The sequence below is a fragment of the Dichomitus squalens genome (assembly GCF_000275845.1).
Source record: "Dichomitus squalens LYAD-421 SS1 unplaced genomic scaffold DICSQscaffold_3, whole genome shotgun sequence".
Classification (NCBI taxonomy): domain Eukaryota; kingdom Fungi; phylum Basidiomycota; class Agaricomycetes; order Polyporales; family Polyporaceae; genus Dichomitus; species Dichomitus squalens.
The window spans coordinates 136,436-163,495 of NW_006766885.1; the positions used below are offsets into that span (position 1 = coordinate 136,436).

The 27,060-nt window shown below is 56.7% G+C and overlaps 8 protein-coding genes across 8 annotated transcripts; 4 read left to right on the top strand and 4 right to left on the bottom strand.

The window, feature by feature from the left end:
• Positions 1-730: 730 nt before the first annotated feature.
• On the top strand, positions 731-3,683 carry DICSQDRAFT_124360 (eukaryotic translation initiation factor 3 subunit 8; the record flags this gene model as incomplete). Its single annotated transcript, XM_007361615.1, has 6 exons — positions 731-1,133; positions 1,226-1,461; positions 1,518-1,727; positions 1,789-2,301; positions 2,354-3,542; positions 3,601-3,683. The coding sequence occupies 6 exons, from the start codon at positions 731-733 to the stop codon at positions 3,681-3,683; spliced, it is 2,634 nt and encodes an 877-aa protein (XP_007361677.1).
• A 135-nt stretch (positions 3,684-3,818) lies between these two features.
• DICSQDRAFT_51163 (UDP-3-O-glucosamine N-acyltransferase) lies at positions 3,819-5,782 on the bottom strand (the record flags this gene model as incomplete). The annotated part of the gene is made up of 8 exons (XM_007361616.1): positions 3,819-3,940; positions 3,994-4,097; positions 4,156-4,376; positions 4,436-4,713; positions 4,771-4,946; positions 5,015-5,480; positions 5,535-5,653; positions 5,706-5,782. 8 exons carry the CDS (start codon positions 5,780-5,782, stop codon positions 3,819-3,821), a joined length of 1,563 nt encoding a protein of 520 aa, XP_007361678.1.
• Positions 5,783-7,156: 1,374 nt separating this feature from the next.
• Positions 7,157-9,105, top strand: DICSQDRAFT_143747 (rhamnogalacturonase; the record flags this gene model as incomplete). Its single annotated transcript, XM_007361617.1, has 12 exons — positions 7,157-7,336; positions 7,395-7,440; positions 7,506-7,589; positions 7,645-7,756; positions 7,824-7,888; positions 7,937-8,002; positions 8,061-8,161; positions 8,218-8,248; positions 8,307-8,382; positions 8,435-8,627; positions 8,682-8,986; positions 9,042-9,105. The coding sequence occupies 12 exons, from the start codon at positions 7,157-7,159 to the stop codon at positions 9,103-9,105; spliced, it is 1,323 nt and encodes a 440-aa protein (XP_007361679.1).
• Positions 9,106-9,485: 380 nt separating this feature from the next.
• DICSQDRAFT_78843 (Pkinase-domain-containing protein) lies at positions 9,486-13,061 on the top strand. The gene is made up of 4 exons (XM_007361618.1): positions 9,486-10,344; positions 10,402-10,577; positions 10,637-11,987; positions 12,043-13,061. The coding sequence occupies exons 1-4, from the start codon at positions 9,586-9,588 to the stop codon at positions 12,598-12,600; spliced, it is 2,844 nt and encodes a 947-aa protein (XP_007361680.1). The 5' UTR covers positions 9,486-9,585; the 3' UTR covers positions 12,601-13,061.
• A 5-nt stretch (positions 13,062-13,066) lies between these two features.
• On the bottom strand, positions 13,067-14,462 carry DICSQDRAFT_78846 (adenylylsulfate kinase). The gene is made up of 5 exons (XM_007361619.1): positions 14,360-14,462; positions 14,163-14,248; positions 13,873-14,022; positions 13,487-13,691; positions 13,067-13,395 (listed from the first exon to the last, which is right to left on the bottom strand). Exons 1-5 carry the CDS (start codon positions 14,385-14,387, stop codon positions 13,265-13,267), a joined length of 600 nt encoding a protein of 199 aa, XP_007361681.1. The 5' UTR covers positions 14,388-14,462; the 3' UTR covers positions 13,067-13,264.
• Positions 14,463-15,103: 641 nt separating this feature from the next.
• DICSQDRAFT_51774 (peptidase C15 pyroglutamyl peptidase I-like protein) lies at positions 15,104-16,245 on the bottom strand (the record flags this gene model as incomplete). Its single annotated transcript, XM_007361620.1, has 4 exons — positions 15,104-15,349; positions 15,427-15,552; positions 15,679-16,089; positions 16,174-16,245. The coding sequence occupies 4 exons, from the start codon at positions 16,243-16,245 to the stop codon at positions 15,104-15,106; spliced, it is 855 nt and encodes a 284-aa protein (XP_007361682.1).
• A 2,486-nt stretch (positions 16,246-18,731) lies between these two features.
• On the top strand, positions 18,732-20,897 carry DICSQDRAFT_51185 (P-loop containing nucleoside triphosphate hydrolase protein; the record flags this gene model as incomplete). The annotated part of the gene is made up of 8 exons (XM_007361621.1): positions 18,732-19,075; positions 19,148-19,288; positions 19,345-19,396; positions 19,453-19,491; positions 19,548-19,633; positions 19,672-20,317; positions 20,376-20,623; positions 20,690-20,897. The coding sequence occupies 8 exons, from the start codon at positions 18,732-18,734 to the stop codon at positions 20,895-20,897; spliced, it is 1,764 nt and encodes a 587-aa protein (XP_007361683.1).
• Positions 20,898-21,116: 219 nt separating this feature from the next.
• DICSQDRAFT_51443 (SET domain-containing protein) lies at positions 21,117-22,703 on the bottom strand (the record flags this gene model as incomplete). The annotated part of the gene is made up of 6 exons (XM_007361622.1): positions 21,117-21,197; positions 21,254-21,412; positions 21,534-21,645; positions 21,699-21,795; positions 21,845-21,905; positions 21,957-22,703. The coding sequence occupies 6 exons, from the start codon at positions 22,701-22,703 to the stop codon at positions 21,117-21,119; spliced, it is 1,257 nt and encodes a 418-aa protein (XP_007361684.1).
• Between the last annotated feature and the right edge of the window lie 4,357 nt (positions 22,704-27,060).

Here is a 27,060-nt window from a genome sequence, read left to right on the forward strand (position 1 = left end):
TTGCATCCAGCACCTCCTTGCGTCCGACTCATCCTCATCCTCCCCCTCGCCCTTAACTCCTTGAGTAACAAAACAGCATGAGCGGGTGAGGGGCAGTGGAGCGGCGAAATAATTGTAGAAGTTTGCGGGCTTGGCAGTAGGAGCAAACAGCCGCACACACAGACACCTGGGATGGCTAACCCAAAGGACATGTGTACTGGTTGTGGACATACGGTAATGTATTACATAGCTACAGACATGCTACGGACAGGTTAGACACAAGCTAGAGACAGGCTTAAGTCGACGTCACCGGTGTCAGGACATGCGTACTGCCTGTCCGATCCGGTCAGTTAGAGACATGTATTGAGCGCCCAGAATCGTCCGCCCAATATCAACCAAGACCTCCCGATCTCAACCGCTCTGACACGACTTTCGCCGACGTCAACCAGCTGAGCCCATGTAAGTTCTTACTGGGCGTAATCAGTCGGCATAGCTGCACTGGAAGGAAGTGAAGCACTCACCGAGAGCGAGTGTTCAAGAAGGTGGTGCTAGGTATTGCCTGAGATGGGAGCGCATAATGCTTACATAATTAGATCTCAGCAGCAGATGCCGCAACCTAATTTTTTGAGGCAGCTCGTAGTAATCGTGGATAGTGCCGGTCCCGCTTCGTCGACATCGCCTTCGACTAGCTCTCCCTTGAAGGCGCACCCCTTGCGGACCTTCTTTGAACCTACCAAAACTACAGCACACCATGTCTAGATTCTTCCGCGCAGCCGGCGACTCTGATTCAGACTCCTCTTCCTCTGAGGAGGAGGAGCTCATGTCCAGCGACGACGAGGCTCCGAAGCAAGCCGCACCCGCGGCCAAGCCCGCCATGTCACGATTTCTGAAGGGCGCAGGCGACTCAGACTCGGACCAGTCTTCCGACGACGACGAGAGCGAGGCAAGCAGCGACGAGGACGAAGAGGCACAACAAAAGCCGAAGTCGACCCTGGGGAGGTTTGTCCACGGGGCGTCCTCGGACGAGGATTCGGACGAGGACGTGAAGCGGGTGGTGAAGAGCGCGAAGGACAAGCGGCTGGACGAGATGGAGGCGACGGGGCGGGCGATGGACAACGCGCTGAAGATTAATGATTGGGTCGCGATCTCGACTGGTGCGTCCATGCCGGATTTTATTCGCGGGGGACCGTCGTTGCGCGCTATTGGTGGCGGAATGCTCATGCGATGCCCGCATCGCGCTCTGTAGAGTTCGACAAGCTCGGGCGGATGGTGCAGCGGCAGCAGAACGTGTCGGAGCCCGTCCCCCCGTTTTTTATCCGCACGATCGTGAACCTCGAGAACTCGATCAACCAGGCGGCCGCGAAGGACAAGGAGTCGAAGAAAAAGATGAACGCGAGCAACGCTCGTGCGCTCACCGCCGTCAAGCAGAAGGTGAAGAAGCTCCTCAAGGAGTTCGAGAAAGAGGTCAAGCGCTTCCAGGAGGTATGCTGCGTCTCCCGTATATCACTGGGTGGTGTGGATGTTGAACGTCTGCGTAGGATCCTGAGGCGTTTGAGCGTGAATATCAGGCATCGGTACAGCCGGAGGCTGCGCCTGCGCCACCGAGGGCGAAGAAGGTGAAGAAGGGCGATGAGGAGGAAGAGGACGAGGATTTCACGACCGTGGGCAAGGGCGGCAAGGCTATCCAGTTCACGCCTGAGAGCATCTTCAAAAACCTCCAGGTCGTCCAGGAGGCTCGTGGTAAGAAGGTCAGTATATGCGACGTCTATGGCTAGTTGCTGCCCCAATTGAGAAGCATATGCCATGCAGAACACCGATCGTACAGAGCAAATTCGCATACTCGAGAAGCTCCTGGAAGTATCGGTCACTTCGTACCAGCGGATACGCGTTCTTCTCGCCTTGATCGCCTCTCGCTTTGACTACAACTCCTCCGTCGCAACGCACATGCCTGTGGAGCTGTGGGTGGCCGCCCAGCGCGAGGTGGACCAGCTCATCTCCATCGTGGCGAACGAGCCCGCATACTCGATCCAGGAGATCACGGACGACTACGATGAGCTCGCAGAGCGCTCGCCCGAGACGGAGAAGGATGGCATCGTCCGCATTCGCGGCAGCGTGATTAGCTTTGTCGACCGTCTGGATGACGAGTTCACAAAGAGCCTCCAGAACATCGATCCGCATGGGACTGAGTATGTCGATCGGCTGAAGGACGAGAAGGGCCTGTACAGCACCATCTGCCGCGCACAGACACTATACGAGAAGAAGAAGCAGGAGGACCCGCTCGGTCGTGTCGTCATGCGCCGTCTTGAGCACATTTACTCGAAGGTATGTACTGCGCTTCTTGATGTGTGACTGCCTAGCTTACGGTGCATCGCAGCCCGACCCGGTCGTTCTGGCCCTCGAAGCTCCTGTTGCCAGCGCGGATCTCAAGCCGTCGGTGGTGCTCTCGTCTGACGACAAGACGTCGACCCTCATTCACTCTCTCTGCGTCTACCTCTACAAGTCCGGCAACTCCCTCCTCCGTACCCGTGCCATGCTGTGCCACATATACCACTTTGCCCTACACAACGACTTCCACACCGCGCGTGACATGTTGCTCATGTCGCACCTCCAAGAGTCGATCCACAATGCCGACGTTGCCACCCAGATTCTCTACAACCGGACTGTCGTCCAGCTGGGTCTCAGCGCGTTCCGCTGCGGCCTCATTAAGGAGGCCCAGGCAACCCTTCAGGACATCTTCGCGACGCAACGGGTGAAGGAACTGCTCGCGCAAGGTGTGCACCAGCAGCGCTACCAGGTCCTCACACCCGAGCAGGAGAAGGCCGAGCGGCAGAGGCAGCTTCCCTTTCACATGCACATCAACACTGAGCTGCTCGAGGCTGCCTTCTTGGTCTCGAGCATGCTCGTCGAGATCCCTCTCCTGGCCAGCATCGACTCCGAGGAGCAGAAGCGCAAGGCGATCTCGAAGCCGTTCCGTCGTCTGCTCGACTTCGCCGACAGGCAGGTTTTTACGGGCCCGCCCGAGAGCACGCGCGACCACATCATGCAGGCGAGCAAGGCGCTCCAGGACGGCGAGTGGGAGAAGTGCCGGGACCTCGTCCAGAGCATCAAGATCTGGAGCTTGATGCCCGAGTGCAACGCGGTCAAGGAGATGCTTGCGAAGCGCATCCAGGAGGAGGGCCTCCGGACGTACCTCTTCACGTACGCGCCACACTACCGCACGCTGTCGCTGTCGCTGCTCGCCAAGACGTTCTCGCTCCCGCTGCGGTCCGTCACGTCGCTCGTGTCGAAGATGATCTGGAACGAGGAGCTTCAGGCGGCGCTCGATCAGGCGGTGGGCGTCGTCGTGTTCAACCGTGTCGAGCTCGCGCGCACGCAGCAGCTTGCGCTGACGCTCGCGGACAAGGTCAACGCGATGGTCGAGCAGAACGAGAAGGCGCTCGACCAGAAGCTCGGCGTGAGCACGGGCTGGAACGAGCGTGCGGACGGTGGCAAGGGCGACAAGCGTGGCGAGCAGACGCAGGAGGGCCGTCGTCGCGGCGACCGCGCAAGGGGAGGTGCACGTGGTGAGTACTGGCCGGCTCCGTGCAGTGAGACGCAATGTGCTAACAGGGTTGGTTGCAGGTGGTGCAAGGGGTGGTCGTGGCGCACGCTTCGCGCAGGGTCTTGGGTCACAGATGGCTGGCAACACGCAAAGAAACCGGTGAGGGGCAGGTGGTCCTATCACGACTGTTCACGATTGAGCTATGGATACATGTATATCGCTTCTGCTGTGCGCCGTCTTGTACTGTACTGTTGTATCGCTAGCATACACACAGTCATGTCATATATGAACATTTTCGTTACTCGTCGCTCTCTTCTTCGGTGCTCTCGTCGTCATCTTCGTCCTCGCCGGAGTCTTGATCTTCGGAAGTCTCGTGCGCGGCCCAGTCCGATACCTCGAGTTTCTCGCTCCTAGCGCTCTCTGCGTCCAATGTAAGTAAACAGTACGACGATGCCAAGGCTAGAAGAGCTCACCTCCAGCGGGGACCTCGTAGCCAGGCTGGGTGACGCAACGAGACAAGTCCGCCTTCGTGCCGACTTTCGTGTACGCCCCGAGGATACAGCCCTCTAATTTCGCGCTATTCGCCACCTACTTCAGGCCCACTATCCGTCTATATACAAGTATCAGAGACTCACCCTTCCGCGATAACGCAATGGTCGAGGATCACGCAACCAACGATCTTGGCCATTTTGCCGATGACGCAATGCTTCCCGATGACCGACCGCTTGATGCTCGCACGCTCTTCGACCCGTGTCGAGCGTCCGATCATGGAGTCCCCGGAGATCTGTGCTTTGTGGTCGATAAGCGAGCGGTTCTCGGGGTCGGAGGGGAGAGCATAGGTCGTTTGGCTGAGGAACTAGTCAGACGGAAAATTAGCTGGCCCATATGAGTATCTAGAGCTCAAAAGAATCTTACAAAGCGGTTGAGGTCGAGGTACGAGTGGAGGTTGTTCCCGCGGGAAGCAAATCCGGACGATGATCGATGTACGACGAGACCAACGCGCAAGCTGGGCTCAACGGCGTCCTCGTCCTCATCTTCGACCGGCGAAGGTACGGTTGACCGCATGTGCTCGTCAACAGCTTCCTCTTCCTCGGCAGTCTTGCTCCTTAAGTGACGCTTTTGCCCTGGTAGGTGGAGCGTTGAGTGTTTGAGCGCTAGGCTTTGCGAAACGTTGTTCGAGACGGGGCTTAGAACTGCGGTAGATGGACTTCGTCAGGAAGCACGCAATGTCGCAGGGCTACGACACTCACTATTTCCATATTTCTCCCGCCGTGTTCGTTGATAGTGCGGCTTGCACAGCCAGGGGATGAACTCTTCGCGTATAGAGTCCAAATGCGCCTTCTCGCTGAGCGCATCGAGCACTGTCCTTTTGCAGACATAGACGTGAGAGTCTCTGAAACTTGACGAAAGCTTCGTCCGCGGGTACCTAATCGCAAAGAGCGTTAGTTTCTATTTGCCGCTTGCAAGCAGCTTGACCGTATAGCGAGGACTGACTGTGAGAGTAGGCTCATGCGCAGCTCAAACTCCTCGTTGTTCTTGTCAACGTCTTCTGGAGTGTCTATATGTAGCAATGTTCCTGACCGTTCGTCGAAGACGATCGGGACGTTGGAGGGAAGGATACCCCACTCCTCCGTAGCAGCCGATTTGTCCGTACGACTAGCCTCGTAGAAGCACGCGGTGGCGATAGACCCGTCGTAAGTGGTCTCTGTTCTGAACTTATTTAGGAGCTGTGTAAGGGAGAGCCCGGGTGGAGGGACGAAGTCGCATGGGAGGAGTATGAAGTCCGACTGAATGCGCGACGAAAAATGCCGAAGGAGGGTACATGTTCCCACTGCGAGATCCTGTGACTCCTCGTATGTCTGCAAGTCAATCCTGAGGGACGGAAAAGATGATGATACGTCGGATTGGATGTAATTGGACATCGCGGAACGATGCGATGTCGGACATATGAGCAAGACGTCTAGAATGAGAACAAAATGAGTTGCGTATGATATCATAGGAAGAAGGCACGCACCAGTCACGCCAGATTGTTCTAACCACGACAGAGGGTACTCTATCATTGGCTTGTTTGCAATGGGAAGCAGTGCCTTGGGAGATGGCTCGTCCCCATGATTGCTCGTGAGCGGGATGAGTCTATGGCAGGCACATCAGTTATCAAGACCTTCGTGCGCACCCTGTCTCTCACTCGTTACCAAAGCCAGAAAAGACTACTGCAACGAACTCCCGCGTCACGATCTTGTTGGATGACTCGTCGAAGTCCATGGTATAGTTGTAAATCTCAATCCGAGTCAGCTGGATAAGCGCTTGTCCATGGCCAGATCTGCAGATCTCGACACTGCATTTCGCCGCCCTGGCTCGGCCCGCGGCTTGCAATCGCTAACAATAACCGAGCATGTACTCTTTGTACGACATCAGCAGCACGGTCGCTCGCTTTTCCAGCAAACATACTGCAGTGTGTTTGTGGCTGTGGTCCAATGCCTGTCCCTGTGCTGACACGATCAAGAATGCCACTCGAACACGGCGACCGCACTTGAAGGGGGACAAGAAAGCAGGTGGACACTCGTGGAGAATCATTTAGCACCCACCACTAAGTACTCACTTCTCGCACGCAGCATCGCTGACCATCTGCGCCTCGCGGACACTAGGAATGCTTACGGTCATTGGGTCGGCCCTTCTTACATAGACTCTGTCGTCCGCACTTGCTCGCATCTGTCTCTGAAGCTCTGCTGATCCCTATGGACTTGTGCGTTATGCGCGCTCGCTCGCTTTAAAACGGAAGAGTTCTATTAGACAGCCGGGATACTTCTCTAACGAATGCGTACAGGCTAGCCTTGCTGAGCTCATCACTTCCCCTGATGGCTTCTCAACGCCTCCAGCCTCCAGCGTCCACAAGTGTTGAGCGGCTCCAATCCAAGCCGGTGACTTTCCAAGTATTATTAACCTATAGTATGCTTTGATCAGGAAGCAGACCCTGCGGGCCTTCACACTCGCTGCATTCGCCATGGGAACCGCGTGGACCCCACCTGCGGATCCGTGCGGGCCGCGTCTGTCCCCTTCAACGCATGAACTTCGCTTTTCAGCACGTTCATGGGACATGATTTAGCACAAGCTCATGCCCAATGATCCACTGACATGCGACTTCTTCGCTGGTCATGCATGATCTTGAGACCAACTTCTGACGGCATGTACGGGCACTGCAATGGCCGGTTCCAAAGGCCTCGTGGCGCGCCATCCATGTGCACGATCGTCCGACGGCCGGGCGAGCACAAACTCCTTCTGTTCCCTGGCAGCTTATCCCATACTTGTAGGACACTATTAATTTCTTCGGGTTACCTTGGAGCAGCCTTGACGCCCTTGACGCCCTCAGACGCAGTTTAGCGGCAAACCATTCTCGCTCAATGATTGTGACTATCGTCGTCCTGCCAAGCGAACCGACAAAGCGAGCCGACCGGGCCTCAAACCTCCGTCAATTGCGATTCGCAAAAACTTGCGGATATGTCTCGGTGGTCGAACCCTGGCCTTAGAGAACCCTCCACGCTTCGACTTCTGGGGCAAAGGTCACAGGTCATAAAGGCACGCCTAGCATGATATCTTGCAATCCAACCTTGAGCTTCACTCCCGATACTCCACATCGTCATGGGCTTCAAGTCTCTCTTTGCTGCCGTTGCGCTCGTCACTGCCGTCTCTGCCCAGCTCTCGGGTAGCGTTGGTCCTACGACTCCTCTCTCGCAGAAGAGCCACATTTGCAATGTCCTCGACTACGGCGGGAGCGTCGGCTCGAGCGACATTGGTCCTGCCATCACCAGCGCGTTCAACGTGAGTGATCCTTGGCCGTTACTGTACCAGACGTCGTTCAGCATGGCCCCCTCTGCAGAACTGTGTCCTGAAAAACTCCGGGTCGACCCTGTATGTCCCCGCCGGTGCGTCACCCTCCCTGCGAATTGCTTTTGAAACTTCAAGCTCATGGTCGACTTTTCCTCCACAGGCAACTACAACATGGCCACTTGGGTTGACCTCAAGGGGGGTACCAAGTGGGCATTCCGCCTCGATGGTTTCATCACCCGGACATGTTCGCCTATCCAGTGCTCACCATTGACGCCAAACATACTAATACCCCTATGCAGCGACCACTGGCGGCAATATGATCGCGATCGAGACTGCCAATGACTTCGAGTTCTACTCCGCCAATAGCGCTGGAGGCATTCAAGGTTACGGTTACCAGTGTCGCAATGCGGGGTAGGTCCTGCATCGAAATTCCAGTCCCGAGACAAAGCGGGCTGAACCACACCCCCCTTCTTTCCAGCCCACGTCTGATCCGCATCGTCAACTCCCAGAACTGGTCCATCCACGACCTCGTCCTCGTCGATTGTACGTGACGATTACAGTGGCGAGGTCCAGAGACTGACAAACTCATAGCGCCTGAGTTCCACCTGGTCATCCAGTCTGGACAGAACGGAGAGATCTACAACTTGGCAATTCGGGGTGCCCTATCTCTCGACACCTACGCATCCCATGGAGAATACTGACATCACAATGACAGGTGCCAACATCGGTGGTTCCGATGGTGTGGACGTGTGGGGAACCAACTACTGGATTCATGACGTCGAGGTCACCAACCGCGACGAGTGCGTTACTGTCAAGGTTCGTTGCCGTCGTCTTGGTCGAGTGTTTGACCTCATAATGACATTCGATTGAAGTCCCCCGCGAACAACATTCTGATTGAGCGCAGTAAGTGCTTCGCTACCTTCAGAACTGGGGATTACCATCTGATTGATCTTCGTATCAGTTTGGTGCAACCAATCGGGCGGGAGCGCCATCGGCAGTCTATCAGATGGCACCGCGATCGAGGACGTGATCTACAGGTGCGACATGCCCTCATAGACTTGACGCACGCCGCTCTAATGCTTGCTCTAGGAACATCTACACTAATGGCGGCAACCAGGCGTTCATGATCAAGAGCAACCTTGGCTCTGGTTACGTGAGGAACGTGCAGTTCCAAAACTTCATCTCGAGGGGCACCGCGTACGGCCTCGATATCAACCAATACTGGTCGTCGCAATCCCCTGGCACAGGGGCAGGTGTTGAGCTCTCGAACATAACCTTCTCAGTACGTCCCCCCCTCCTGCCTGCTCAACTACTCGCAGCCAATGCATGTCCTCAGAACTGGGATGGTAATGTCGTAGATGGCGTTGCGCGACCCCCTATCCAGCTCATTTGCGCGGACGGTGCCCCTTGCCACGGTATCACTCTAAGCAACGTGAACATGTGGTCGCAGACCAACAAGGCCGTCGTGAAATGCGAGAGCGCATACGGCAGCGGTCTCTCATGCATCAAGGGCGGCTCATCGTACACGTCCTATGCGATTGTGACGCAGTCCGCGACTCAGCCGCCGGGCTACTCGACCCCGACGACACTGGCTGGAGATCTCTCTTCTGGCTTCGCCACGAACGCTGCTATTCCGACACCGTATGTGTCCCGTCTTGATGTATGATTCGATATGTTCTGACCCAGTGAATTGCAGGACAATTCCGACTACATTTTACCCTGGTCTTCCCCAGATAAGTCCGCTTGCGAAGAACCAATGAACTGTGGTATGACGTTAGCATCGAAGATATCAAGGACAGTGGCATGTCCTCGAGCTCCAGGCAAGCTGTACATAGACGCAAGCCAGGTGTTGTATTAGGTACATTGGCGTTTGTGAATAAGACATCTCCTACCGGCCACGATGAGTGTTCGTGGAGACCTGTGACAGCATCCGAGAGCGAATGGAAGGAATGCAACTCGAACTAATTATGCTGTGCTTTACATGATCGACGCATGTAGACGCCTGAGTGCGGAGAGTTTAACCGTAACGTCAGCTGCCTCGCCTTTCTCTCCAGTGTCGACGCATTATTGACGGACCGGCTTCCGTCCCTGCCGCCCACATCGAGCTTGGTCAATCTGCTTCATGTTCGCGTCTACTGCCCTCGTTGCTTGACAGGTCTCCAGGCTGCTCTCCATGATTCTTCTTCTCGGGCTGTTCCTCAACATTCACCGTCTTCTACACCTTCTAGGATCGCTCACCAATGCCGCCGGTATCTGTCCATCAGCTCTACCAACGTCTTGAAACCGTAGGGAAGGGCGCATACGGGTCGGTACATAAGGGCAGGGACTTGCGCACGGGTGAGGTAGTGGCGCTCAAGATCATTAACCTGGACACGGAGGACGATGATGTAGGAGACATACAGCGCGAGGTTGCGCTCCTCACCCAGCTCCGGGACGCCCCCAACGTCACGAAGTACTTCGGTTGCTATATGGACGGGCCCAGGGTGTGGATTGTCATGGAGTACGCGCAGGGAGGCAGCGTACGGACGCTCATGAAGGCATGCAAGGACGGCGTGGTGGAAGAGAAGTACGTCTCGGTCATCATCCGCGAAGTCCTGAACGGCCTCAGCTACCTTCATAAATCGTCTATCATCCACCGCGATTTGAAGGCCGCTAATATCCTCATCACCTCCACTGGGAAGGTGATGATATGCGACTTCGGTGTCTCTGCGCTCCTAGTCACGGCTTCCAGCAAGCGCAACACTCTGGTCGGTACGCCACACTGGATGGCGCCCGAGGTCGCGCATGCGTCTGCGTACGACTCCAAGGCTGACATCTGGAGCTTGGGCATCATGATCTACGAAATGATCAAGGGGAGCGCCCCGAACTCGCACATTGTGGACCAGGCGAAGCTCATTCAGCTTATCCCGCGCATGAAACCGCCGAGGTTGAATGAGGGAGAGGGTAGCAGAGAACTTCGGGACTTTGTGGCGGCGTGCTTGCGAGAATCTCCAGCAGATGTGCGTAGCTTCATCTCAGGGCCCTCAAGAAGCCTATTTATGTTCTGCGCTTTGTAGCGGCTTTCTGCGGACGAGTTATCGAAGACGAAGTGGATCGTCTCGGTCCGCAAAGTCCCTGTGACTGTTCTGAAGGACTTGATCCTCCGCTATGATGCATGGACCAAGGGCGGCGGCTCGCGTGCGAGTATGGCTCAACCTCTTCCATGGGAGGAAGAGGAGGAACGAGAGCGCAAGTGAGTACCCTCTTCGTTGGCCTAATCCAGATGAATACAGCACTCACCTATATCTCTAGTCCGCAAGCAGACGCCGTGTACGAGGACGACAATCCTTGGGAATTTGATACGGTCAGAGGGAGATCGTCACTCAGTCTAGACAATTTTGAGGTGGACAACTCACTGCTCGCAATGTTGGAAGACGAGTCAATAGGCGAGCAATCAACTGTCCGACCGCCACCCACCAACGTCCCAGCCACGCTGCGGAACCTCTTCGATTATGGTGACCCCCCACCACCTGAGCCGTTCCGCATGCCGACGTTTGACTCGCCCTACGATGACCCTCTGATGACGAATCCATCTCTTAACCTTTCAGCCGCCCTCCCTACACGTGGTCGTAGCCCTTCGAAGGGTTTGACTACCCCGGAGCCTACTCTCGGAGAGGACCTGCGTACTGCGAAACAGTCGAGCTTTGTGTTCCCTCCACGAGCGCCTACCCCTCGCTCAAAAACCCCCGGCGCGGAACAGGATGAGGGCGAGCTGCCTCCTACTTCCCCGATCGAGCGAAAGCGAGATCGCCTCCCTCCTCTCGGTCCCGGGATACCACGGATGCTCGCACCGATCTCAACCTTATCGGATAATGACAGCAAGCCTCCGGCTTTGTCGTCCAACAAGTCTGCACCAACATATCGTGAGATCCGTTCCAACCGCGGTGTGCCGGACATAGAAATTCCAGGGCCTTCACCTATAGAAGCGTCGGTCGACAGTCCCCCTCCTATCGTCCTATCTACGTCATCTCCCGAGCGTACGACGCCCAGCCGACCAGCTCCAAACCGGAAACGGTCCCAAAGTAGCGCCCCTGGCCTGGCGTCTCCTTCCACCTCTGGCATCACGTCTGCCACACCACGAGAACGCAACCTCGTAACCCCTGACTTCCGTTTTCCACCCCTCTCCCCCAGCCTCAGTGCTGACCGAAACAATACTGCTCCTTCCCCCGTACCGACTTTTCGACTACCCCATGGCCATAACCGACGATCACCCACACATTCCAGTGTGTCCACTATTTCCACGATATCCACCGTTTCCACTACGTCTAGTGTCCACCAAACTTCTCAGTCTCTGGATGCATCCATTCTCCCCAAACGTCTCGCTTCACCTGGTGGCTCCCTCCCAATGCCGCCGCCGATTATGCGGGCACGGTCAGCGACAGCGACGACAGAAGCAAGCCCGTTCTCCGCCGCGCAGAGCCTGATTATGAGTCCGAAGGGACCGTCGAGGCGGCCCAGTCTGCATCGCTTAGGGTCTGCCTCTGTCCTCGATATGCCTACACGACCTTTTGCGAAAGGTCAAGATCGGAGTGGTAGCCCTGTCGAGTCGTCATTCAGTACATCGTCGGGCATCCCCCTGCCTGGTCTTCGAGACGTGTTGAAGGTAAGACCTTTCTCACTATCATCAAACCCTTGCCCTGGCTCATATCCGATTGCAGATCCCGACCATCAACTTCGAGCATAAACACGCCCACGCAGATCTCTTGCCTCCGTCACCTGCACCCTACCCCGTACCTCCAAGATCTGCCAAGTCACCCCTCACACAGCTGAACTCGACAGCGTCATCTTCGACGACATCTCTCAACTCCCTCTCCTCGCAGCCGAATATGTCCTCCACCGACCTTCGCTTCGCATCCGACAGCTCCTACACGACACACTCACGATCCCTCTCCCTCGGAGGGTCCCAGACGTTACCTCTTGTTCCGTCGGACATGCCTCCATTACGACCGCTCGATCTAGGGCCGCTTATGCACTCGCACGAATTGACGCACGCGGAGCTCGCGCGGACAGTGGACGAGCTGCAGAGCTGGATGCAAGTCGTCGAGGCCGGGCTCGCACAGATGCTCGACCGGGCCGCACAGGACCAGCTGACCATCGAGGAGGAGACGGAGGACGCGGGTGTGTTCGACCCTCGGCTCGACGACGATCCTCTGCGGCTCTCGGACGGCCGGACGGCGACCCCGCATCCGTATCCGTTGCCTCTTCCCTTGGAGTAGCGGGTCTCACGGGCCGGACACTGCTGAACCGGTCGTTGACTGCCACTGTGCCTGTTGTTGTCTGTGTCGTTCGGTTTCACTCGTGCTTGAGCCTGTGACTGACTTTGAGTGTTCGCCTGTATCATCGGTCCGCGCTATAGAGACATTGCTGTATGTACAGTATATCATGACCGGCTCCCTGCAACTCTGTATGCTTACACTGCGGCTCGCTGGCGTCGCTCGCATTTTGCGTTCTTGACGCTTCGGTGGTCATGCATCCTTCTTTTTTCCCGGACTGTGGCTTCGTACTATACGGCTATTGACGATGGCAGATATGTGAGACTGCAAGGAACGTGAAGCGATACTGATACCGGCACGCGTCCCAAGTGCGGGATCCCAACCCAAAGACAAATTGTTTTCGTACGCTACGTGGCCCCTGGCGGTGACTCACGCACTGGACCACAGTCAATGACATGATTCGTTCCCAGTGTCATCACGACCAATGCCGGGCATTGTGCGTCTCGCGACATCTGTTATAATGTATGTATGTACGCCGCCTTCGCATCTGTGGGGAAATGCACTGAGCTCTATGGAATTTGTCTATGCCTACACACCAAGATAGCCAAGAAGACGGGAGTGCGAAACAGGGAGTAGTATGTACTTAGCAAGTGCACAAAGCGATAACTTAAATGAACGACTTCTCAGAGAGGTACTCGGTGATCCGCCTCACGGCCTCCGTCACGTCGCACTCGTCCGTCCTGATGTGCATCTCCGGGGATTCTGGCGCCTCGTACGGCGCAGAGATTCCGGTGAAGTCTGTGTACAACGCGGCAACCCGATATCCGGTCAGCGCGCACAAACGAGGGAAACGGGTCTGTGAGGATACTGAGAAGAGAGGCGCACGTACCCTTGATCTCGCCCGCCCGCGCCTTCTTGTACAGGCCCTTGGGGTCGCGCTGCTCGACGACGCTGAGGGGCGCGTCGACGAAGACCTCGACGAACGCGATGCCCGCCTGCTCGTGCAGCGCGCGCGCGACCGCGCGGTCCGCGCGGTACGGCGAGATGAACGCGGTCATGGTGATGCAGGAGGCGTCCGCGAAGAGCTTCGCGACCTGTTTCAGGGGAAGGCACCGGGGTTCGACAGCAATGCCCGCGAAGCGTGCGTCGTGGATCGGCAGCAGGCACCGATGTTTGGGGGATCGGAGGAATAGGTGGGAACGCGAGAGGGCCCAGGACAAACGACAGCAGTTAGGGAACGCACAACGGGGAGATAGTGCGACGGGAACGACGCACCTCGCCGATCCGGCGGATGTTCTCGTTGCGCGACTTCTCGTCGAACCCGAGGTCCTTGTTCAGCCCGAAGCGGACGTTGTCCCCGTCGAGCCGGTACGCGAACCTGTGCAGGTGCAGGAGGTGCTGCTCCAGCGCGCAGGCGATCGTCGACTGCACACCCCGCACCACGGGCGAAGTGAACAAGTGAACCGAGCAATTGATGTCAGCTCTATCTTTCGCTCGAGTTCACGAGACCGCTGCGGCAGATATCTCGCTTGCCTGCAGCAACGTGGGGGTGGAGAAGTGCGTACCTTTCCGCTCGCGCTCAGCCCCGTGAACCAGATCGTGACCCCCTTCTGGGAGAGCAGCGTCGCGCGCTCCTCCGCGCTCACCGAGCCTGTTGCAAAACGCACAACGAAACATCGCGATGCGTGCATCCAATCAGCTTCCGTCGATACGTGCTAGCATTGCGGCGTCGCCCCTCGCCCAAGGCACGCGCGGTCCGCACCTGGGTGGAAAGTGATGTTGGTGGCCATGTCTTCAGATCGCTAGCTGTGGATAGTGGCGCCTCTAGTGCTCGCTAGGAAGTATAGTACGAAGAACTGATATGACGAGGACCGAGAAAGACGTTTTGCGAAGGGAGGGAAGTGCTTGCGCCATGATGGTGCGCGGCCAAGGTGGTATATGTACTTTTCCCGCACGTGATGCTCATTTGCACGCCGCGTACAGCGCGTCGCGCCTGTGGCGAATCGCGCGCGCCCGTTTGCGCAGGACGACCTTCAGGATGATTCAGCTCCCACCTGTATTCCAGATTGCTGCCAGAAGGTATTGGATAGCGACCAATGACCGCGCGTTGGTATGCTCGATGCTGATTGGCAGTGGGAGCGGAGCGGTCACTCACAGCGTGCTACTGGCTCGGGCGAAGGGGCTGCGAACGCACCAACAATGTTCTGTTGGAGTGGCTCTTGTCACCAAGTCATGTGTGATTAAGGGGTATGTCATACAGATATGTGGCTACACGTGCGACGGATGCGGGTGTTGTGGTGGTATAACATTGCGAGAGCGAGATAGGCAGGACGGGACGAAGGACTGGGTGTATCAAGACCACGCAGAATCTCGAAGGCGAAGCGTATGGTTACATGGATTCAGACAATCAAGCACTGGGCAATCGGCAATCTGTGGGCGCGGTGAATATACGTACGAGGGCAAGAGAGGGCGCACGGGAGGAGACCAGATCACGGTCTGGCGCTGCTTACGACTGGTGGAAGCGCCCACAGACCCAAAGGACGATGCGCTGGATCGCGTCAGTCACTTGCTCTGTGCTCAGCGGCTGGTCGACGGGTGGACAGTGCATGAAGAGCACGGGCGTGCACTTCGTCGGGCTGTTCCGCTCCTTGAACTTCTCCTGCGGGGTGATGTGCCGCCTCGCCTCCGCGAGCGAGCAGTAGAACATGAAGTCGCAAAGGAAGTGGCCCGCGTCCATGGACGAATACACCTGCTAGAAGCGACGTGCGAAAACGATCGTTAGTCGAACGCACACCCAAGAAAAGCGAGCGCGCATGAATCCAGACGCACGTCAATGCCGCTCTCTTTTAGGTGTACGATCAGCTTCGGGACGTCGACGTCCGTCTGGAGCTCGTCCGGGAACGTCTCGTAGCCCTTGCCGAACCCACGGTTCGGGGCTGGGGGGATGTCCACCACCTCCGCCGCGCCGGGGGTCATCCCGGGGACATCGGCGCTCCCGCTCGGGCCCAGCGCGAACATGCGCTCCATGCGCGCGAGCTCTGCTTCTGCGTCGCTCCCGATGGTGTCTTTGGGCAGGTGCACGATGGGCGCGTACTCGCCGTCCGCGTCCTTCATGCGGTACCCGTTCTTGTGTCCTATGCGCTCGATGCGGAGCGGCCCACGCCCGGCGACTCCGACGTGGAAAATGAAGTCGTATCCGTTTGCGGGGGGCATGGGGAGGGCGAAATTGGGGTCGGTTGGACGAGGGATGACGGGGGGTCGGGCGTGGAGGCCGGGAACGGTGTTGAGGACGGCCTGATAGGATACGGGGATTTCTAGGACGGTGATGTGGATCTGCTGGGGGCGGCGGAGGAACTCCTCCATTTCGTCGGTGATGATCGCGGCCTGATCACTGGGTACGAGCAGCTCGGCGGGAGGGTCTTTGTAGAGGATGGTGTTGTGCAAGGGCTTGACGGCGAGCCATGAAGGGTTCTCGACGTACTTGCCAAAGGGCTAGGTACGGAGGGGCGGGGGAGAGCATGAATGCCCGGACTCATGAGCCTGGGCAACAGGATATTGGGGATGCTAGCGACTCACGCCGAAACCCGTTATGAGGACGCGGAGGGCATTGGGGTCGATGCCGTCGGTAGCTGGGACAATAGGCGGCATTTTCGACGGGGAGGTGTGGACCGGAAGGATGGATTGCTTGGGGAGGACGACTGGAAAGGTCGGTTGGAGAAGGAGAGGCAGTCGTCGAGACTGGGCGATGTGGGAGAGGGAGATATGGAGGGTGTGAGCAGGAGGAGGTCGGAGGTCGGGGCGGAAGGCAGAGACGAGGCTTGGTGCACCTGGTGTGTAGACGCAATCGATCCAAGCACGACCACTCCCACACGACGAAACCCAATCTGTGGCAAATCTCGGCCACTCACTCCTCCCAGCTTTCCTCCCACCAATCGCGCAATCACAGCAGACCTTCTCTCAGATATATACGCAGGCACACCGCCCACCAAACGCTGAGCAGACCGTCATACCCTACCTCAACGACGCACGACCCCATCAGACTCGTTCAGCCATGGTCTACAACCCGACGATCCCTGCACCGCGTGAAGCGCTAGATTTTGGAGGGAGGAGAATGTGTGGGGAATGAGCTCTTTCTCACCACATTCTCGCCACATTCTCCCCGAAAGGAGAATGTGGGTAAGATTACCGCATCCTCCCCCCATTCTCCACACATTCTCCTGCACATTGCCTGCACATTCTCCGTTGTAGAGAGTCTGGTAAGACAACACATAACATCGGTTATCTGGTGACAGGTCAATAACTCATTACCAAATTGTCAGCGCACGTGTTGCCACGTCCCGCGTGCACCCCGACCCGTTTGCGAGCTCCGTACTGGACCGCACATCCACTGCGCGGTGATAATTTAGGCACACATATTCAATGATGACATGCATTGACTACCATTGACTACATATCAGAAAGAGACAGCTGGGTCGCCAGATGATATCTAGCGCGCGGCTTGTAGAATGCCCGTTATAGCTAGCAGCAAGGATACTGATGTGCCTCAGCGACTCAATGTACCGTCCGAACGGTATCACGTCCCCCTGAGGCCGCAGCCCCGTCCTTCCACAGCCCGCCTTCAATCTGTTGAGCTTCGTGACAGCCTTGTAGATGGCCAGATGAGACTGGAAAAGAGGTTGTACGCTGCGTATCTAAAGGATATGTAGGTTGACCATGGTGGATAGGACCTTGGTGAGAAGGCCGGCGGGAGAGAAGGCTGTGTCCCATCCAGACCGTCCACCAGAGCCAGTCAGGCATCAAGCGGACACAGTGCGCGAAGGGCCTTGGCGAGCTCAGGCTTGTTGAGCATGAACTGGCAAATTTGCTTGAGACGGTCAGGGCCGTCGTTGAACCTGGGGTCACCGAAGGAAACATTGGATCAGCTTACTCACTCCTGCATTATCCAGAAGGCTAAGGGGTCCGAAGGCGGTGCTCTTTAGAGCGAGAGACGGGGACAGATGGAGGCCTGCCAGAGGGAGACGTAGCAGAGTGCAGAAGTTAGACGCTTGACGCGCCTGCAAGCGCAGGCGCATCTTGCTCTTCGTCCCGCACTCGTGTCTCCCCGGCCTCAATCGCAGCTATTCCCCTGCCTAGCTCCCCAATGTGATCGACACCAGCACTGGCACCAACACCAGAAGAGAGGAGAGGGAGGAAGAAGACGGTGAGTAGGTGAAGATCTGGGCGAGGGCGGGGGCTCAGTCACGGGCTGAAGAGGGAGCTCAAGCAGATGCGGGGCAAGGGGGAGAGCCAAGGGCGTAGGTACCTGCTGACGTTCCCGGAGGGCAAGTCGCTAGTTATAGGCTGGCCCTGGGCCCTCAACCTATAGTGGAAGTTCACTGGTACAACTTGGGATCGTGACATCGACGCGATCCACGCTATACACACATATGCACATCCAAGGCTGTGGCGTCGACAACTTATCTGACTGAAACTGATCTCCATATATTACTTATCTTGAACTATCCAATACATCCATATCGAGCACGAGAGAACCTGAGGAGAATGTGGAGGGAATGAGCATGTACTCCACACATTCGCCGTCCTGGAGAACGTGGCGGAGAATGTCAAGAGAATGTCGTGGGAATCCGCACATTCTCTGCATATTCTCCCCCGCCAAAATTTGGCACTTCACGCTGTGCTGCCAGTGCCCTGGCGCTTGGAAGGAGAACCGAGACTAGCGCCCAAATGCTACGAAGCACACGTGACATACGCGTCTTCGCATTTGCGGGGCGTTCGCCCAGCTCGACTCCTTCGTTTCTCTCTCGCCGCCATCTTCGGCTGCCTCGCCTTTGCGCGTGTTCAAGGATCTGGTTGAGGTACGAAGATGAGCACTGACAACAAACGAAAGGGTGCGTCGCGTAGTACTCATCATCAAGTTCGCGCTGACTGACGCTTGACGCGTCGGCCGCTCCTTTCAGTCACTTGGTACGATCGTGCGTTCAATGACGGTCCATATACGCGCTGATTTTTGCGGGCGGACTTGAAGTCCAGTGTGCTCTAAGCTTGTACTTGAACGAGACATCAATGCACACCTGGATAGCAACTGTGCCGATGATGTCCGTCCTTCTACATTCTCAAACACGCAGAAGGGCAAGATGGCTCAAGCTTCCATCGCTTCGCTCTTCACGCCCTCTAGCAAGAGCCAGCACGCTACTCAGCCTGCATATCACCCGTCCGCCTCCTTGTCTTTCAAAGCCTCCCATGCGCGAAAGCATAGCGAGCTCGAAGATGCGTTCGCCCCAGAAGCTACTCCGCTCAAACGTCCCAGGGTGACTGCTTCCTCCCGGCTGCAGTCTGCTGCCCCCCTGGCCGAACGCCTCCGTCCGCGTTCATTGGACGAGTTTGTTGGCCAACCTCACTTGACAGAGCCTGGCTCGCTACTCATGAGCCATCTCGACCGCGGGGCCACCGGCAGCATCATCTTCTGGGGGCCACCTGGGTGCGTATCTTTCCCCGTGTTACGTGACGTCGCCTCCCTCGTCTCATCTCTGATTGGGGAATGCCCATCTAGGTGCGGCAAGACGACGCTCGCGCGATTACTGGCGAGCCGCACTGATGCCGTCTTCAAAGAACTGAGTGCCACCGACTCCGGCATCGCCGACGTGCGGTCGGTCGTGGAAGAGGCGAAGAACCTCCTTGCGCTGACAGGCAGGTAATCGGGTATATGCGAGCTTCCGCGGCAATCTTCTGACTATATGCTATATGAAGGCGCACCATCCTGTTCTTAGATGAGGTTCACAGGTTCAACAAGGCTCAGCAGGTACCTTGGCTCTGTGACTTCTTGCCAATTGTGCCGCTACTGAAACTTTTCGTCAGGACATCTTCCTCCCATTCATCGAGCAGGGGCATCTACAGGTATGTTCCCTTTGACCAACGGTCGAGCCCCTACATGTGCCAACGTCTTGAACAAGTTGATAGGCGCAACGACGGAAAACCCATCCTTTCGTCTGACGAGCGCACTGCTCAGTCGTTGTCGGCAAGTGGAGCTTCGACGTCCGTCTTATCGCACAAACTAAGTCCTTCGTACACACGCAGCGTGTTCATACTCGAACGGTTGACTGACGAGGACATCAAGAAGATCGTCACGCAAGCTGTTGAACGCGTGTTGGAGACATTTGCGCCGTCTGACAGGCCTTCTCGCATCTCCTTGCCTACGCCTTCGCCGAACGACCTACACGTCATCGACGATGACTCAAGCGACGTCGCGAGTTCGCAACCGGATATCGAGGAGCCTCTCGCCCACCCGTCCTCAACGCAAGGCTCAGTAGCGTCCGCTTCCGCGGGGCATTCCACAACCGCGGAGCCCACTCCGCAGTTCCCCACGCTTCCGCAACTCACGCCCAAGGTCCTATCCTCGATCGTAGTGCTATCGTGCGGCGACGCAAGGACGGCCCTATCGCTCGTCGAGCTTGTCACCTCGGCGCCCACGGACTCTGACGAGGGGAAGCTCCTCGCTGCGCTCCGGCGCTCAGTCGCGACCGCGTACGACCGCGGCGGGGACAGCCACTACGACATGATCTCCGCGCTGCATAAGAGCGTGCGCGGAAGCCAGGGGAACGCGGCGCTGTACTGGCTCGCGCGGATGCTCACCGCGGGCGAGGACCCGCTGTACATCGCGCGCAGGATGGTCGTGTGCGCGAGCGAGGACATCGGGCTGGCGGATAACCACGCGCTGCCTCTCGTACGTGTTCCCACATTCCCCGGCGTATGCGGCTCTGCTGACTGTGTGCAATCGCAAGGCAATGGCGACGTACCAGGCGTGCCAAGTCATCGGCATGCCCGAGTGCCGCATCAACCTCGCCCACCTCGTCGCGTACCTCTCTGAGGCCCCCAAGTCGACGCGCTCGTACGAGGGCTACAACCGCGCCGAAGAGGCGGCGAAGCTCGACCCGTCGGTCCCCGTGCCGCTCGCCATCCGCAACGCGCCGACGAAGCTCATGAAGGAGCTCGGTTACGCGCGGGGCTATCGGTACAATCCGGAATACGCGTGCGTGTCTTCTGCGCTGACGTTTGCTCCGCCTGACCAGCTGACCTTGGGTATTTGTTGCTGCAGCCATCCTGTCACTAACGACTACCTTCCGATTCAGTTCCGCGGTGATGAGTTCCTGCGAAAGGAGGGCGACACGGCCAACAAGACTTGGGATGAGGACGCGCTCCGCCAGTGGGAGTTCGAGGAGAATGGGGGTCGCCCTTGGCCAGGGCGGCCATCGGAGGGCGAGCAAGCGGGAACTGCTCGTCGAGGTGATGTGTCGCAGACATGATGGCTCTTCATTATGATCCCGCATTTCTTGGTTCTTGCTTTCATTGCTATGTGCTTGCTTTTGCTCACCCTACTAATCTTGCTTTGATGCACCATCTCATGTAACTATGTATATGGGAACACTGACATTGACATCCATTCTATTAACTCCAATACCCATAAGTGACAGCCATAAAGTTAACTCCTGCACAGTACTAGTATAGCTTCCATGACATTGTGGTCACTTCCAGAGGAAACCCTTGCATTTGGCGGTGCCACATCGGCAAGGAACATACACTGCACCATTGGCTTGAGCAGCAAGCTCCTGCACACAGAAGTCAGTATTGTGGCATATGCAAGGAGGCTATAGTCACATACTGCAGGCTTGTCCTCCTCATCCACACCAAAGTAGGAAAAGCATAGCTCTTCATAAGGCTCCACATCCTTTATGGTGAAGATGGTGAGGAGAGGCTTATCAATGTTGGATTCATTGATGTAGCCTGCAACAATCGCACAGTTGGGGTCACAACTGTGATTCTGAACAACTAGATGTTAGGCATAGCTCAAGCGGTTGACTGTCATTTTCATACCAGGTATCGAGTGAACTAGTTCAGGAATCAGTGAACAGTCTTCTTGGTGGATTGCCTCTATGACTCACATTGCCAGCATGATATGCGTCTATGCAGTATTTGGGAGGCTCATCCTCATCTTTCTTAACATGATAGAAATCCACGTCAAAGAGATATGTTCTCCCAAAACTGTTGTAGTACCTGATGATATCCAGACTTCAGTTTCATTCAAGGTAGAGTATGAAGCTACTCACAATCCTCTCTTCTCTCCCTCTTGGTCTGTGAGATATTCCCCAGCATAGACTCCGAGGAAGCTATAAGCTGGGATTCTCTTTGGCCCAGCAAATACCCCTATGTACTAATCAGTACAGAAAAGTGCTCAGAAGTGACAATCACTCACCCCAACCCTTAGCTTCTGTCTTCTGTATTGCTATCTCATATTGCCTTCCACGCTGCATGACCTATGTTCGCATGGTTTAACATGGAGATTTGTGACATATTGAATGACTTACTCGGTTCGGGCAATCATCAGAGCAACCACAGTTGATATTGCACTCGAAGATTGGATACTGATGGTGCTTCAGTTTTCCCTTCTGATCGTACATGAAACCGCCACCGTCCCAGTATTGCTTGTTCCGCCTGACACATGCGCAAGTCTTGGAGTTTGGATTGCAAGGACCGATGCAGCCGCAACCTTTGAGCGCCTCGAAGTCGGGCCTCGGGACATCCGCACCGTGCCACATCAAGTTCGTGTAATAGAACTCCATGGGAGGTGTAGGCTCATCGTCGACGTCGTTGATGATGCGGATTGGCGGGGCATTCGGCTCGTCTTCTGCGGTATTGGCGGCGATTTCTGCTTCAAAGATGGCTTGCAAGTTGCTGGCGCGCCTCGCTTCGGGTGACAGCGCGTTGATGCGGTCCTGAAGGTCGGTGGGAATATCATCGGCGGACTGTGTGACAGGGGCAAATTCCCTTGCTACGCGTCGCCGGTCCTTCTTCCAAGACAGAGATTCGAAGCCAGCATCCTCGAAGGCCCGAGAGAATTTAGGCCGAGTAGCCCGAGAGATACCGCCCTGTCGGGCGACCTCATCATCACTGGGCGTACGGATGCCGACCGGCTCACGACGCCACAGGCGTCGACGAGGCAATTCCTCGGGCTCGACTGAAGAACTGGCAGAGCTAGAAGACAGACGGGTGGAGCGACGAGGGCGAGACGACGGCGCTTCAGAAGAGGCTTCACTGTGGTTCCGCCGGCTCATAAGGGGTCGGACGGGGAACTCATCCTCATCCGCATCAGGAATCTTGCACACATTCAGTTGCAGTGATTATTGAAGAAGGCAACAGGCACGCACCTCAGCTTCAGGGGACGCTTCAGGAGTGGAACTTGGGTATAAAAGGCTACGTCCCTCCTCTCCCGTTGTATCCGTTGACGGAGAACCCGAACCCGAGGGACTAATGGCTGTATGAGGGCGTATGTCCGAGGCAAGGAGGCGGTTACGTGCTGGAACAGATGGCGCTGCTTCAACGACAACCATCTCAATCTCGGGAACATCTGTAGCTGCGTGGGTGGCCGTTGAAGCAAAAGATACCAGAGATGGGGCAGAGCTTCCTATACTGGAGGATGAGGCAGTCTGCATGTTCCGAATGACGTCGCGGCGGGGCAGACGAGGCTTTGGAATAGCCGCTGGCAGCGCAGTCTCTTGAGCAGACGCTTGAGAATTGCTGTCAATGGCTGCAGACTCGGCTGGAGGAGACCTGAGGGCATCCGGAGCGCTGGGCCTCCGCACATTCCGAGGTAGGGGGGGGAAGGATAGCTTAAGAGAGGATGGCTGTTCAGGCTGTGAGGGAGTTGTGGTCTTCGAGGGAGAAGGTTGCTGCAGCTGTGGGGCGTTAGTAGGCTTGATGGGGGACAACCGATCGACCTGAGTAATGTATGACTGCCGTTTGCCGACGTTCCGAATAGTATTCAAATCAATTGTCCTCACGGTTGAAGGGCTAGTCGTTGACAGTGCTGTCACGGCCACTTGGACCGCCGTAGCCGGAGTTACTTGTACATCTCCTACAATTTCGTTAGTCATACGCATATATGCACCCAAACGACTACATACGTGGCCGCGTGAATGGTGGGACTTCCCCACGCGACTCCGATGACTTCTCGGCGGGATTGCCTGCAGCCTCCGCCGCTCGATCGTCGTCTGACTTGTCGAAAGTCAGGTCAATCACGTTCTTGCGGGCATTCTGGTTTGCTGCGTCCCTGATGACTTGAGAAAGAGTGGGACCGAGAGGCTGGGGCAGGGAATTCTCTAAGGGAGGCGTTGAAGGTTGAGTACCAGGACGGTGAATCTCTAGCTTCTGTAACGATGTCTGAGCTGCTGTAAGTGGAATGCTTTTGACCTGCTACCTACCTCTATCTCAGCGGTCGCTACGGAAGGGGTGGGCTCCACCGAAGGGACCACCGGAGTTGGTTGGGGCAAGGATGATTGTGGCTCCGGGATAGCCGCTTCGCCCTCAACAACCTCGGGGTCAATGACCTGATGGAGACCGGATGCTTCGTCCAACCTTGACGTGGAGACCACAGCTGACAGTTGAACGTCTTCCACAGGACCCTTCTGGGTCTCATGCACAGCAGCAGTCGAGACACATGTATCCTTGGGAAGCTCGCTGAGAGAGGTGTCTGCGAGCGCGTTGGTCGAGAAAGTAGGAGAGCCTGCAGAGGTGTCTCCCCCTGGAGAGACAAGGGGTGAAGACTTGCCGGTACCCTGAAGACGATATTGCAACTCAGAGCGCTTCTTCAGGGCACCCCGGATCCATCCTGTCGACCCGTCGTGCACAGCCCCGCGCATCTTCCATGGAACACGGTCAGATGGCCGCAGGGAACGAGTCCTGGATGAGGATCTGCGGGAGCCTGTTACAGCAATTTCAGTGAATATTCCGGAGCGGAGCCGCCTACAGCTACTTACTGGATTGGGTGGCTGTGCTCCCCTCGGAGGGCGACTGCACATTCTCAGCTGAACCACTCGATCCCGGCGGGGTCCCGGAAATGACAAGATTCTGCAGCCCTGGGTCTAGAACAGTTGAGACGGGGCTTGCAGTATCGGCACGGAGACCAGCAATGTGAGGAAGTGGTGGCGTCGATGCCAGTGAGTTAGGGTCCTGGGCGAGATCGCTTCCTGATGGATCCGATAGCTCAGGGACCGGCTGCATGCCAGCCTCGGATGGCGACGTACTGCAGAGCGTTGGTGTGCCGTCGGGGGTCGTTCCTTCCTCCGTTACCAGTTCCATAGATATGGGCGCCTCAGACGGTTCCGTGAGCGGCTGATTGGACTCTACCAAGTCTTCCGCTTCTGGCTGTTCCTCATGCGAGGGAGACGATGGTGTAGCTGGTGTGATGTCTTCAGGCGCGAGTGCAACTTGGGATTCTGATCCACGCTCTGGCCTTACTTCAGACCCTGCTGCTTGGCTCGCACCATCTGCCATCTCAAAGTCAACTGCTGCCGGCGGCTCCGGTACCTCAAACATGGCAGGAGGACTATCGACCATTTCCATGTCATCCAATGGGGGCGGTGTCGCAACTAAGGACGGTCGTTGTTCGGGTGGTGGTACGGGAATTTGCACGTCGGATGGTTGCTCTTGTGTATGCGCCATAGGGCGAGAGGACGGTTCAGATGCGTTCCGCTGCACTGGAGAAGTCCGTCGCGCAGTAGACGACGGCTTCTTCAGCGGCACTTGGCTACTCGTGGGGGGCTCGTCGTCATCGGAAGACTCCAGGATGATGCAGCCATCGACTTCCTTGTACCTGGCAGGAGCAGGAGCTCTGCGTCGGGGCAAGGTGCTTTGTTGGCTCGATTCCGGCTTCTCGTCCCTGGATGTGTTTCTGGATCGCGATGACAGCATCTGGGCTTCCTCGTCACTGTCCAAGATCTCGATAATTTCATCTGGCGGTGCTGCAGGCGCGGATGCTCGACGAGAAGTTTGACGAGCTGCTCTCGGAGCTGCTTTCATGAGGCGCAGTGAGCATATATGCTTCACGGCAAGGCAAGAGACGCACCCGCTTGTTCGTCCACCTCATCTGAGATATCAATGACATCGTATTGTGATATTGCTGACTTGCGCCGTTGAGTACTCAAGGGTCGCTGGGTAGCGCTCCCAGATTTGTCGGGTGCTGCACGGCTGGAACTCGAAAACCTACTACCTTGTTGAGGTCCTGGTTTGGAATGACATATATGAATATCGGTTGCACGAAGCAATGCGTACTTGATGCTGATCTTACCCCTCGAGCCTATGATTGGCTTGAATGGTCCTGCAAGAGGGGGCTGACTACGCAACGACGAGCTTGGGACCCTCGAGCCTATGGCTGGCTTGGATGATCCTGCAAGAGGGCCACGCAACGACGAGCTTGGAACCCTCGAGGTAGTGGGACCTGATCTGTTGGCCTGCTTTTGCTTAACTCCGGGATGGGGATTCAGACGTTCAACAATCCTTTGCGCTCGCATGCGAGAGAGTTGGCCAGTATCCATTGTAGCTCTCCGATTCTGGCTCGCTGCATCGCGGCTTGTACCGGCAGGCGCGCTTGAGAGGGGCTGCTTGAGCAGGTGTTTCTCGTATGTGGCGGAGCGAGAAGCTCCCGCAGGCAGAACCGCTGTGCGCGACGAAGAGGGAGTCGCATTGACGAGTAAACGCTTTTTCTTCTTCTTCGGTTGCTCTTCCTCCTCATCGGTGCCGGAATGGGGACGTCTTGCCCGCGCTGGCGGCGGAGGCCCTCCGGAAACTTGGAGTGTGTCGCGTTTGTGGTTGCCCCGCCCAAACATAGATATCCACATACCTGGTCTATTCGGCCGCGTCCCATAATGCCCTCCAGATTTTCCGCCACCGAGATTGTGCTTAGAACTAGGCCCTGGTGACGGGGGTGGCCCCATTGCGTTCGAAGAAACTGCCGATTGTACAGGGGATTCCTGGGTCAACTGCGAACGCTGCGTTGGATGTTTGTCCTTGGACGGCGCCCCCGAGCTTTCTGAGGGCTCTGGAGGAGTGTGCAGAGTCAACCCCGGGACCGACAATGAATTTGGCCATGTGGCAGAAGCCTCACCTTTTAAAAAGGCCCAACCTGGGATCGACTGGCCGCGCATAATATCAAACCGCGCCCACAATTCGTTCCAACGCGTTTCCTCACTTGGGCGGTTCGCACAGTAGTCGCTCTCAAGTCCCGGAGTGTTAATATGCACAAGCAAGCATGTTTGAACCGACAGTGTATTCAGTGCGCGTGAGACGTTCGGCCGACGCGAGACCACAGTCCAAGCTGCAACCTGGTCCTTAGCGCCTATTGGTCAGCCAATCATACACGAGCTTTCGCCTCGTTCGGGCATTAATGGATAGCCCATGTTGGCCTAGTCTCGTGACCAGACGTTCGGAGCTCCAAGCGGGAACGAAAAACCGGGAGTTCCCGAGCACCTTAACGAACGTCTGGTCACGAGACTAGTAAAAACCAGCGTCGCGTTTCCCCCAGGCCTCCCTGTGCTCGGATCAGCGGCAGCCCCCTGCCGAGCCCCTCAAGCCAGCGCTTTTTACATCAGCTGTAAGGTCCTCGGGAACCTCCGATTCGCGTTCCCGCTTGGAGCT

Excerpts from the sequence above, each read along its gene's own strand:
- DICSQDRAFT_78843 (XM_007361618.1), top strand. The coding sequence starts at position 9,586 with ATGCCGCCGGTATCTGTCCATCAGCTCTACCAACGTCTTGAAACCGTA. Across the intron at positions 10,345-10,401 it reads TGCGAGAATCTCCAGCAGAT|CGGCTTTCTGCGGACGAGTT; the intron begins GTGCGTAGCTTC and ends TGCGCTTTGTAG. Across the intron at positions 11,988-12,042 it reads GTCTTCGAGACGTGTTGAAG|ATCCCGACCATCAACTTCGA; the intron begins GTAAGACCTTTC and ends ATCCGATTGCAG.
- DICSQDRAFT_78846 (XM_007361619.1), bottom strand. The coding sequence starts at position 14,387 with ATGGCCACCAACATCACTTTCCACCCAG. Across the intron at positions 14,023-14,162 it reads GGCTGAGCGCGAGCGGAAAG|TCGACGATCGCCTGCGCGCT; the intron begins GTACGCACTTCT and ends CGGGGTGTGCAG. Across the intron at positions 13,692-13,872 it reads ACATCCGCCGGATCGGCGAG|GTCGCGAAGCTCTTCGCGGA; the intron begins GTGCGTCGTTCC and ends CCCCTGAAACAG.